Source organism: Triticum aestivum, chromosome 3D, assembly GCF_018294505.1.
Source record: "Triticum aestivum cultivar Chinese Spring chromosome 3D, IWGSC CS RefSeq v2.1, whole genome shotgun sequence".
NCBI lineage: Eukaryota > Viridiplantae > Streptophyta > Magnoliopsida > Poales > Poaceae > Triticum > Triticum aestivum.
In genome coordinates this window covers 425,778,159-425,789,271 of record NC_057802.1, presented here as the reverse complement: position 1 = coordinate 425,789,271, position 11,113 = coordinate 425,778,159, and the positions used below count along the sequence as shown (strand labels likewise).

At 45.3% G+C, this 11,113-nt stretch overlaps 2 protein-coding genes across 3 annotated transcripts; one reads left to right on the top strand and one right to left on the bottom strand.

Annotated features, from left to right (window-relative positions):
- The first annotated feature begins 3,019 nt into the window (after nt 1-3,019).
- Nucleotides 3,020-7,584, top strand: LOC123079354 (glucose-induced degradation protein 8 homolog). 2 transcript variants are annotated; one of them, XM_044502117.1, is made up of 7 exons: nt 3,020-3,245; nt 4,799-4,940; nt 5,855-6,002; nt 6,080-6,155; nt 6,690-6,801; nt 6,890-6,981; nt 7,225-7,584. In XM_044502117.1, the coding sequence occupies exons 1-7, from the start codon at nt 3,210-3,212 to the stop codon at nt 7,267-7,269; spliced, it is 651 nt and encodes a 216-aa protein (XP_044358052.1). In that variant the 5' UTR covers nt 3,020-3,209; the 3' UTR covers nt 7,270-7,584. The 2 variants fall into 2 exon arrangements, with proteins under 2 accessions (XP_044358052.1, XP_044358053.1); XM_044502118.1 differs by having other exon boundaries at nt 3,083-3,245; nt 7,252-7,584.
- A 288-nt stretch (nt 7,585-7,872) lies between these two features.
- Nucleotides 7,873-9,325, bottom strand: LOC123074828 (probable pectate lyase 4). Its single transcript, XM_044497567.1, has 2 exons — nt 8,383-9,325; nt 7,873-8,293 (listed from the first exon to the last, which is right to left on the bottom strand). The coding sequence occupies exons 1-2, from the start codon at nt 9,295-9,297 to the stop codon at nt 8,072-8,074; spliced, it is 1,137 nt and encodes a 378-aa protein (XP_044353502.1). The 5' UTR covers nt 9,298-9,325; the 3' UTR covers nt 7,873-8,071.
- Nucleotides 9,326-11,113: the final 1,788 nt, after the last annotated feature.

The following is an 11,113-nucleotide window of genomic DNA, read 5'->3' as shown; positions in this document are numbered from 1 at the left end:
TCGTCAGCCGCACGACCAGCGATTTCTTCACGCGGACGACCACCACTTATCTGCAGCTCCGACTTATCTCCCAGCGCAACATCTCCAGGTCCAGCAGTTTTGCCAGCTCCGGTGGACGAGTTGCATAATTGTGACGGCGAGGCACACCCAAGGCACAAGAAGTTGCGACGATGGGGATGCACCTGACATGGGATGGGATGGGACATCACCGGAGCTGCGAGCTACAACCGGCATCACAAATTGCTACAACCAACTTCTCGTCCGGCTACAACCGGCGATGTGTTTTGCTACATGCGACCGTGAAGATGCATCCTGCAGAAGAAAAAAGCTACTGATACGTCTCCAACGTATCTATAATTTATGAAGTATTCATGCTGTTATATTATCATTCTTGGATGTTTTGCAATCATTTTATGGCAACTTTATATCATTTTTTAGGACTAACCTATTGACCCAGTGCCCAGTGCCAGTTGCTGTCTTTTGCTTGTTTATTACATCGCAGGAAATCAATATCAAACGGAGTCCAAACACCGCGAAACTTTTTATGGATTTTTTATGGACCAGAAGACATCCATTGGACCAGAGAAGCACCTGGGGGGTGCCCCGAGGGGCCCAGGCGTGCCCAGGTGGTTTGTGCCCACCTCGGTGGCCTCCCGCACCCCCTCTTTGCCCTATAAATCACCAAATATTCCAAAAACCCTCGGGGTTACCCTAGATCAGAAGTTCCGTCGCCGCAAGGCTCTGCAGCCACAAGAAACCAATCTAGACCCCGTTCTGGCACCCTCCCGGAGGAGGAATCATCAGTGGTGGCCATCTCCATCATCCCGGGGGCCACCACGATGAGGAGGGAGTAATCCACCCTCGGGGATGAGGGTTTGTGCCAGTAGCTATGTGTTTAATCTCTCTCTCTCTCTCTCTCGTGTTCTTGAGATGTCACGATCTTGATGTATCACGGGCTTTGTTAATATAGTCGGATCATATGGTGTTTGCCCCTCTCTATCTTGTTGTGATGAATTGAGTTTTCCCTTTGAGATTTTGTTTTATCGGATTGAATACTTTTATGGATTTGAGAGCACTTGATATATGTCTTGCAAATGAATGCTCGTGGTGACAATGGGGTATCATATTGATTCACTTGATGTATATTTTGGCACTCAACTCGCGGATTCCCGAGGTGACATTGGGGTAATCTATGCATAGGGGTTGCTGCACGTTCTTGTCTTTGTTTCTCCGGTAGAAATCTTGGGGCACTCTTTGTGATTCTTTATGTTGGATTGAGTATTATGAATCTGAATTTTTTTGGTGTTATTTTAGTACGAACTCTTGGATAGATCGATCGGAAAGAATAGCTTCGAGGTGGTTTCGTACCCTACAAACGATTTCTTCTTATGTTCTTCGCTAGATAGGAACTTTGGAGTGATTCTTCATCGCACGTTGAGGGATGGTTATATGATCCAATTATATTAGCATTGTTGGGAGATTGCATTAGCGAAAGTACGGACCCTAGGCCTCAAGCATTGCAATACCGTTTGTGCTCCGTTTTATCAATTGCTACCTTGCTGTTTTTATTGTTCTTATTACAAAACTCAATATCTACTATCCATATTACATTTGTATCACCATCTCTTCGCCGAACTAGTGCACCTATACAAATTACCATTGTATTTGGTGTGTTGGGGACACAAGAGACTTTTTGTTATTTGGTTGCAGGGTTGTTTGAGAGAGACTATCTTCATCCTACGCCTCCCACAGATTGATAAACCTTAGGTCATCCACTTGAGAAAAAATTGCTACTGTCCTACAAAACTCTGCGCTTGGAGGCCCAACACGTGTCTACAAGAATAAAGTTGCGTAGTAGACATCAGCTACTACCAGCAAACGAAAAAGCTACAACTCGCTGACCATTTTTTATGCAAGCGGCGAAGGTGAAGCTGTGGACGGCGACGGTAAGCATCGGGGCTGCGACGACGGGCGGTGGGGCGTGGAAGCTGCAACCTCATGCGCCAGAGTTGCAATCGCTCGCGAAAAAGCTACAACTAGTGGCCATTTTTGCCGCATCAGCGACGGTGATTTTTTTGGCCGTCGAGGCAGACGACTGCTACCAGCGACCAGGAAGATGCATCCCGCAGAAGAAAATGTTACAATCGGCAACAGAAAAGCTTCAACCGGCAAAGAAGCTTCAACCATGGAAAAGCTTCAAATGGGCATGGAAGAAAAACTTTTAACCATGGAAAAAGCTTCAACCGGCAAGGAAAAAGCTTCAATCGGCAAGGAAAAAAGCTTCTACTGGGCGCCGACATGGTGACGATGGTGTGAGCGGCAACACCGGGAGCTGCGGTCGACGGCATGGCGGTGCTATGATGGCGGTGGCTAATTGTTGTAACAACGAAAGGGTCGGGCATTCGATGTTGCTACAGAACGACGACATGGTGCTGCGACGAGGTCCTGCTAGAACCGGCGAGCACGAATGCTGCGAGGACGACTACCGGCGGCGGGGACAGTGACCAGTGGTGAGCTGGTGATGCTTCAAGGGGACGACGACCGGCGGCGGGGGCGGCGGGGGCTTCAAGGTCCGGCCTCGAGCGTCGCCGATGTCCAGTGGTACTGTTTTGGATTGGATGCCGTTTTGTTTAAGAAAAAAAAAGATGCAAAGGGCCAGATCTGACGATGGGTAACAACAGAATCTGACGCACCAGATGTGACCGACCGAAAAACTGGGTCGGCGCGTTAGCGCAGAGCACTGCCCCATTCTGGAAACGAAGCGTCACATCGGTTAGCCAAGATGGGCGTTAGTGAAGAGTTACTATTTAAAGTCTGGTTTCAAGTCCCCCTATTTTAAGCATTGTATCGGCGGAAATTTCAAATTTTTATGAGTAAATGAATGAACGGTGATTTTAATCTAGAATTGTGGTATAGTAGAATCTTTTCCTAATAATCCTGTAATTTCTTTTCACTTCTCCTTTGAGAAAAAACCTCGTAGAACTGACGAACTCTCAGCACTTCTCTAGTCCTACTAGGGCAAAAACAAAAGTCCTCCCATGCGCCGTCACCACGGGCCCTGAAGAGCATCCAGGCAAAGAAAAGGAGGAAACAAAGAAAAATTAGAATAGAAAAAACCCTTTTTGGGGAATCTCGGCTCCCCCAGCGGCAGGCAGCGCCCGCCTCCCCTCCTAGCGTCCGGCGCCGACCTCCTGGACCTCTCCTCCGCCATGATGGACCTGGATCCCCGCCTCTACGAGGACGCAGTACGCTCGCTCTCCACGCTCCTCATCCCCCCCCCCCCCCCCCCCCCCCTCCCCCCACCACTCGTTTAACTTCCTCGGTTCCGGTGTTGGCTATTGTTCGTTCGCGAATCCGTTTGGTATTGGAGATGGGGCGGCGAGGTAGGTGGGGGGCTCTTGTGATTTCCCCCCGTCCGTGCGGAATTCCTTCCGAGTACCCATTGCTTCGTGTTCGGCTAATGGATTCGTTTGCGTAGATTTCCGTGTACTGGACTGCCTGGACTGGATGATCTGCTCGTGCTAGGGTTTTTTTAGTGAGAGAAGGTCCAAACTTTGGGGATGAGGTTGTTGTGGTAGGAACAAAGAGAGATCGATTCTTTGTCGATAATAAGGTGGCTTGTAGTGCAGAAGATTGGGACTTCGTCAATTGCGTGGGTTTCTAGTGAACAAGAGATTGGAACTTTGTCGATAAGGCACCCTACGGTCCAGTGGAATCAAAGAGACGCTCTGCTTGGCGGTATGCGGCATAGGGAGCTTTCTGAGTGATTAGCGGGTCGCTCTATCGGGGCGATTCCGCAGCATGCCAGTTTAGTGTTCAACAACATGAGTGCAGGTTGCAGAGTATTGAACCACTTGTACATGCTTCTTAATCTGGTATTCTGTCAATGGAGACTTATAGAGTGCTCTAAGTAGTATTGCCCTTATGGTAAACACAGAAGTAGTAGAAGTGACGTTAAAACAATATCCGGTCAGTAGAAAAAGTATACCTGATGTTTTACTGAATCCATGAATTTACGTGCCATTAATTCTGGCGAAACCCCAATGCCATATTTATTACCTCAATCTTATCGGTGGCCTGAAATTAAACATTTGCAGCCCAACCTTTGCTGTCCTGTGCTTGCTATTGGTTGAGGGCCACCAGTCTACCGCAATGTAGCGATTGCTGGCGGATCACGTCACCTCATTACCACTTTCCTTCTTTTTGCCACTAGATGCCCGATCCATATAGATATGCTTTGCTGCTTAGATACCCATGCCGACCCATGTTCATGCATTTGCGAACTCTGACAACGCCTTAATTTCCAAGCGTGCACCCTCCCTGAAACTACAACTCTACTAGATGCCTGCATCTCAATAGGGAATCGTTCTGTGAAAGAATCTCCCCTGAGTCCTTACCCTTTGTTGAACATATTCAGTTGTCATTTGTAATTTCACAACTATTAAAGCACGTCAGCGATAAGCATATTTGTTTTCTATTGGAACATATTCATTTGTCATTTGTAATTTCACAAATGCTTTTATGCTATTAATATACACAAAAAATAGGAATTTGGACACTACTAGGTAAGAGAGCACTGTTATCTCACTGTGCCCATGGATAATAAATGCAGCTATGCTTGCTGAAATGAGTATAAAGTTGCCTCGGCGTTGCCAAATTCACTTAAGGAAATAACCTATTACCGTTGTTGAGGCAGATGACTAGAGTTATTCTCCCTAAATTTTGATGATATTATTATGCTTTCATCTTACTTTTGGTAATAGCCTGCTATTGACATTGAAATTTGTTTTAACCGCAGTCTGTCAGCGATAACGATGTTCGCAACATAGTGCTATCTTATCTTATGCACAATTGTTTTAAGGAGACCGCAGAGACCTTCCTATCCAGCACTGGGCTAAAGTTACCTGTTGATTATACTGTAGATGTGGATAAACGTAAAGGTATATATATTTGCAGGTCAATACTTAATCTTTTATTGGTATTGTTTAGGGATGTGTAATTGTGTATTACTCCCTCCGTAAAGAAATATAAGAGCGTTTAGATCACTACTATCACTAAAGTAGTGATCTAAATGCTCTTATATTTCTTTACGGAGGGAGTACTTGTTAAATTGCATACAAGGAACCTCTCTATATTTCTGCAAATTTCTTGCAGTTCTGGTGTACATTAACTTTCCCATTTTTGTATTCTTATATTCGTTCAAACCTGTCCATTACAATGTCAATGTTAATTAAAGATGATGAAGGAAGTCCATTTTCGTCTTATAAGAAAAGATGTGTATCAATAGTACTAATTACTAATTCTGTTAACTGAAATACTCCTACTGAATCAACTGGTCAATTCAAGTATGGAACTGCACTTCATTTGGCGGATGGGATATCAACATGTAGCCAATTCAGACATGATTGTTGTTCACTGTCATTTGTACTTTGTTACTAGTGTCTGGATGTGATTCCTGTTGACACTTGACACCATTAGAAATACAAGTTCTATCATGCACTTTAACCTATTGATTTGATTTACCATGTCACATTAGGCTGCTTAGTTATACCTAAGTAAACCTGAGGCCTGAGGGTAATTCCTTTATGTTTTACATTTTTTGATTTTTTGGGGATACTTTCATTATAGTTTCTTTTTAACGCTAGCTCTTGTTTGCTCCCTTTGTTCTTCTGTAGTGCCTTTGAAATAATCGTGGTTGAACTAGATCTTAAATGTATCTGAGCTTACATATCATGAATTCCTGACAATATGGAGTATGTCAGTTTTACAAAATGACCATTTCCATCCCCATTTGTCTACATGCATGGGCTATTTGCATCTCATATTCTAATGCTGTGTTGGGATTTTGTTTCAGCGATCTTAAATTTTGTGGTGGAAGGGGATGCCGTGAAGGCCATAGAACTGACAGAAGAGTTGGCGCCCAACTTGCTAGAGAATGACATGGATTTACATTTTGATCTTATAAGTCTTCACTTCATTGAGCTAATTCGTTCCAGAAAATGGTAACTGGCCGAATTTATTTTGGAGGTGGGAAATTGGGTTATATGGTTTTATTAATCTGGCTATTTTTGACTGGCAGCACAGAAGCACTTGAGTTTGGCCAGAAAAAGTTGACACCCTTTGGTAAAGTTTCCAAGTATGTTGAGAAATTAGAGGTATAACTTTTTATAACCCTAGACTTATTAGACAACTTCAAATCTCGTTTTCATATACTAGTAGGAATTTGGTTGTCTGTGATACATGAGATATTATGCAATCATATGGAAGGATATATCAAAACAGCACGGATGCCAGACCACTTGAAATTTCTCCTGTGCTGTAGTCATCTGGATTCTGATTGATATTACCATCTTTGTTGAATTTGCCAGACTACGATGTGGTTTCATTATGTTTAATGATTACAACAGATCCAGTTTCAGCATGATATTCGCATTGAATTAGTTTTAGCTTGTCACATACTATCAATACAACATGATCATTTGTGTTGCCCAAGTACGGAGAAGTAGCCCATTATCATCACCGATACCGGGTGCTGCTAGATATACTGAACGCAACATGAGTTGCATATGGTTGAAGTAGAGAAGCACCATTCAACCAGTTATATGCAACTTCTTTAGCATGTCCCTTATGGGGATGTTTTGATTTTGTTGTGCGTGAGTAACTATGGAGATCCTTGTGTTGTTGTGCAGGACTTTATGGCCCTCCTAGCTTATGAAGAGCCTGAGAAGTCACCTATGTTTCATCTACTAGCCCCAGAGTATAGGCAGAATGTTGCAGATAGCTTGAATCGGGCTATTCTCGGTACGCTCTAAGATACCCTCTTTAGCTTCTGGTACCATAACCTGCATATATGATCGTATTTTGATGTTTGTTTGGTGATCAATGGCAGCACATGCTAATCTACCAGCATATTCATCATTGGAGAGAGTTATACAGCAGTCAACCGTGGTTAGACAATATCTACAGCAGGAAGTTGACAAGGTAATATACTATAGCACTAATCCTGTCTTTGTTTTCCTCATTATCAGTCATGATTCTGCATGACTTGTATAACTCGTTAAGTCATTTTCTAGCCCATCTAAGATAATTTTTACAAATATTGCTATTTTACTTACAAAAGGAAACATTTCTTTCTGGAAGTTACTAATCGACTTTAATTGAGATTTCACTAATTGGTGTTGTCAGCATCATGATGCATACATGACATTTGAACTCTTGGAGCAGGATTCTTACCCACCGTTTTGTTTGAAGGCCTTTCTGGACAAGTAAGGCGCAACCATGATCAGAAAGGAAAGGGCTATCATCACCCCTAGATTCGTGTGCCCTTGAGAGTGCGGAAACAACACCTAGAGTTTTTCACATTTTCCGTTAAAAGAACAGCGAGATGCACATATCTGCAGCGACCTGACATTGTTGACAGTGCTGTACTTTGATAGAGTGGTGTTGTATGTGTTTTTTTTTTTTCCGTCGGGTCGTCGGTATTCTGCTTCCCCTTAGTCGTCGTTAAACATGTACATATGGAAGCGCCGAGTCATTCTGTATTATTCGTTCAGATTGCTTTAGTGTGAGCCAGTTTGCTGTCCACTGGATGTCTCTTCTGTCCATACCTTCAGCGTTCTTCTAGTGCACCGAGAAAAAGAAAGGCGGTAGTACCCCAAAACAAAAGAGGCGAAATTTCTATTCGAGAATCCAGTTAAAGCGACGACTGCTTCTTTGGTTTTCCATGGTGAACTCGAGGAATTATGCGAAGGCAAGATCGTGTTAGCGGTTGGTAAAAGAGCTTGCAAGGGACGCAAGGGAATACTAAAAAGAAACGTAAAACATTCATAGTAACAAATCAATATCATTAGAACGTCATTGCATATACTTTCATATAGTAATATTTAAATGGTTTTATGGATCTTTAAATTTGGTCAAACTTATAAATTTGACTTGAGCCAAATCTAATATGCGGAGTAAAAAGAAACAAAGGAAGTAAAATCGCAGCCATTTTTACAGCTATAAGCTCCATCAGCAAGTACATTATATTCAAAGTGTAACACACTCCAATGGACGTCTTTATCCTCTCCGTTCAGCACGCGGCCCTGGCGGAGCACCTCAGAGCACCGGCGTCCTTGGTCAGCGATCTCACCTCGCTGGCGCTCACCGCCGGGAACGCCTGGTGCTTGTTGTAATTCGGGCGCACCTTGCTGCCCGTCTGCTTGAAGACGGCGCCGTTCTCAAACGAGTCCCCACTGGAGTGCCAATGCCAGTCCTTCCCGGCGGCATGTCCGACCGGCATCCTTCTCGTCACCTGCAAAGAACATACCAAGATCAGAAGGCGAGCTCTGGCAATTCAAACGCCACTCTCAAATCGTCTTTAAAAAATAAATCGGTACCAACATTGGCACTCTCCGCCGTGGAGGCGATGAACAGGTTGCCCTGGCTCTTGACAGTGGGGCCCATGCTCCCGCCAATGGCGTATTCCCTCCACCCGTCGTAGAAGTTGTTGACGACGTGGGCGTAGCCATGCCTGATCCTCGGCATGCGCTGGTTCACGTTGGGCCCGAAGCGGTTGAACGCCACGGTGACCCGCATTCGGCGGTCGGCGACGTGCTGGTCGTCGTGGCCCAGCAGCATCACCTTGTCGTGGTCATGGAACCAGTTGTTGGAGACGGTCACGTCCGTGGACCCGAGCGTCACGTCGAGGAGGCCGTCCTCGCAGCGCGACAGCGTGTTGTGGTCGATCCACACCTTGGAGCTGGACAGCAGCCGGATGGCGTCGCCGTCGCCGACGTCCATGTTCTGCACGGCGCCGCCGGGCCGGACGACCCGCCCGGGGGGCTGCGCGCGGATGCCGTGCACGTGGAGCCCGTGGATGACCACGTTGCTCACCTCGTAGAGCACGATGCCAGCGCCCCCCGCGACGTGCACGTCGGCGCCCCGGCCGTCGATCGCGGTGAAGCTCTTCACGAAGAGCGGCTGCGCCAGCCTGATGTGCATGCTGCCCGGCCGGAAGGTGATCCAGACCTTCCCCGGCAGCACCGTCGCGCCGTACCGCAGCGTGCCGGGCCGGGGCCGCACGGGGTCGTCGCTCGGGTCGGTGACCGTGTACGCGGTCACCCCGTGGCCACGGTTCTGCCGCATCTTCCCCACGAAGCCCACGGAGCACATGGCGAGCCGCTGCCGGTCGGTGGCCCAGTTAGGCTGGCCACGCCAGCACCGGTCGATGACATTCTCGTGCCGGTGGTTCGCCGTGGCTGCTCGGAGGAGAAGGAAGAGGAGGGTGACGAACATGAGTAATTCCTTGAGTGCCATGCTTGACTGCGTATCTATTGATCGTGACTTCTAGACAGGAGGATTGAGAATGAGGTTCTTTCAGACCATTTTAAAGGAGCAACGAACGCTTTGTCGAGTCGTGTTAATGTGGTCTATTAATGGATTGCAGTCGTTTCGTTTGTTTGTTTTTAAAAGCAAAAGGAACTGCCATTGTTTAATGGAACCGACATAAACGGATGGAAACCTTCGATACATCCATGAATCTCGGTGAGATCATATTGAAGTGCACCCGCATGTGTGGAATAATATGAGTGTGCACCCGCATCCATTAATCTCGGTGAGATCATAGTGAAGTGCACCCGCAAGCATAACCGATAATTTTCATGCGAGTAGCAGTGCATCAGTGAAAAACAAATTTAAATGTAATATTTGGTGTTTAATTTTTTTTGTGCAGATCAAAATGCTTAACCTTTTCATCTAATTTTTTTACAAGTAACGTTTGGATGTGACTATGAAACCATTTTTTTTACATTTCAATAATTATTTCCGGCTCAGGAGCACGTGCATCCGAGAGCCGAATTGGATTTTCGGAAGTATAGTTTTTATACTCATGACGAGATAATCAAACACCTCTTTTTTCAATGCAAGCTTGAACATTCTACATGGTCAGTCATCCAAATAGCGTCAATGCATGGCGAGACAATCAAACACCTATTTTTTCAATATTTTTGATCATTTGTTGAACGGTATCTCAAATAAATTTAAAACACTATGGTGGCTTTGGCTATGTAGAAATGATTTAGTCTTTAATGAAAAAGGCTCTTCTCTTTTGTAGCTTATTATTTTTTGTTATAGGTAGCGGAGTACCAACCGCTGTTGAAGGCGGTGTGTACATGGTTAAAGCAGGTGGTTAGAGAGTTTTTTTAACATGAGTGATAGCATAATCTTCAATCCTTTGTCATAGGTATCGTGTCGGTCTTATAGGACTTTACTGTGGTCGATATGTCAGTTTTCTTACTCTTTTTATCATATTTTTGAGTGTATGGTTAGGTGCATCCTATCTACGCAGAGTCTAATTTAAAGAAGCCCATTTCATTAGAGGGAGGGAGAACTTCCTACCTTTCTTTATTTAAGTGCTAGTGTCAAATGAGACAGTTGCCCACCTTGGAGGGGTTGTAGCGAAAGCTCCGAAGTCCACTTCTTTACCAACTTGAATTCATAAGGAGACCGAACTCAATTCATGCTCAAGTGAACCACGGGTGATGATATTCCGCTGTTTTGAAATCAAATAGGAAACAGATGGCGCTTGAGTTTTTTATCTTGGCATGAGAAACTATCCCCCCTCCTTTTGCTTACAATCATCTCACTTCCCTTGTAAGAAGATAATAGTGTATTGCTCATCATCCCGTGTATCTGCTTGATGCTATATTTTAAGTTAATAAATACACTTTTTATCGAAAAAGTTGAATTAGCTCGTACGGTGGCCACCATGTTGTCCGAGCGAGTGATGTTGTCGAACGTCTGACATGTAGTGACGAGGTTTTTTTTCTCTAAAAAGGGGAAAGCCCCGGCCTCTGCATCAGCGTGACGCACGCCACCGAGCATAGTGGCGAGGTGAAAGAAAGCGGCGAAACATTCTGTGAAGAATCGAAATAAAGAGGGGGGGCAGCAGGAGTGGCGGCCTCTTTAGTTTCCCACCGTGAATTCGAGGAATCACAGCTGGTGTCAATCCAAGAAATCGTTCCCCTTTCGTCTCCTCGTGATCGGAATAATATTGGTAATCGGCGATCGCAATGGTCAGCGAATCCAGTTCTGCCCGCCCTCTTCTAGCTCGATCCCGGGCCGGGCGTCTTGA

What these genes read in the sequence shown, in the direction of transcription:
- LOC123079354 (XM_044502117.1), top strand. Translation starts at nt 3,210, where the DNA reads ATGATGGACCTGGATCCCCGCCTCTACGAGGACGCA. An exon ending in CCCGCCTCTACGAGGACGCA is followed by an intron (nt 3,246 to 4,798) that starts GTACGCTCGCTC and finishes TTTTAACCGCAG; the next exon opens with TCTGTCAGCGATAACGATGT. An exon ending in AGTATGTTGAGAAATTAGAG is followed by an intron (nt 6,156 to 6,689) that starts GTATAACTTTTT and finishes GTTGTTGTGCAG; the next exon opens with GACTTTATGGCCCTCCTAGC.
- LOC123074828 (XM_044497567.1), bottom strand. Translation starts at nt 9,297, where the DNA reads ATGGCACTCAAGGAATTACTCATGTTCGTCACCCTCCTCTTCCTTCTC. An exon ending in CCACGGCGGAGAGTGCCAAT is followed by an intron (nt 8,294 to 8,382) that starts GTTGGTACCGAT and finishes TGTTCTTTGCAG; the next exon opens with GTGACGAGAAGGATGCCGGT.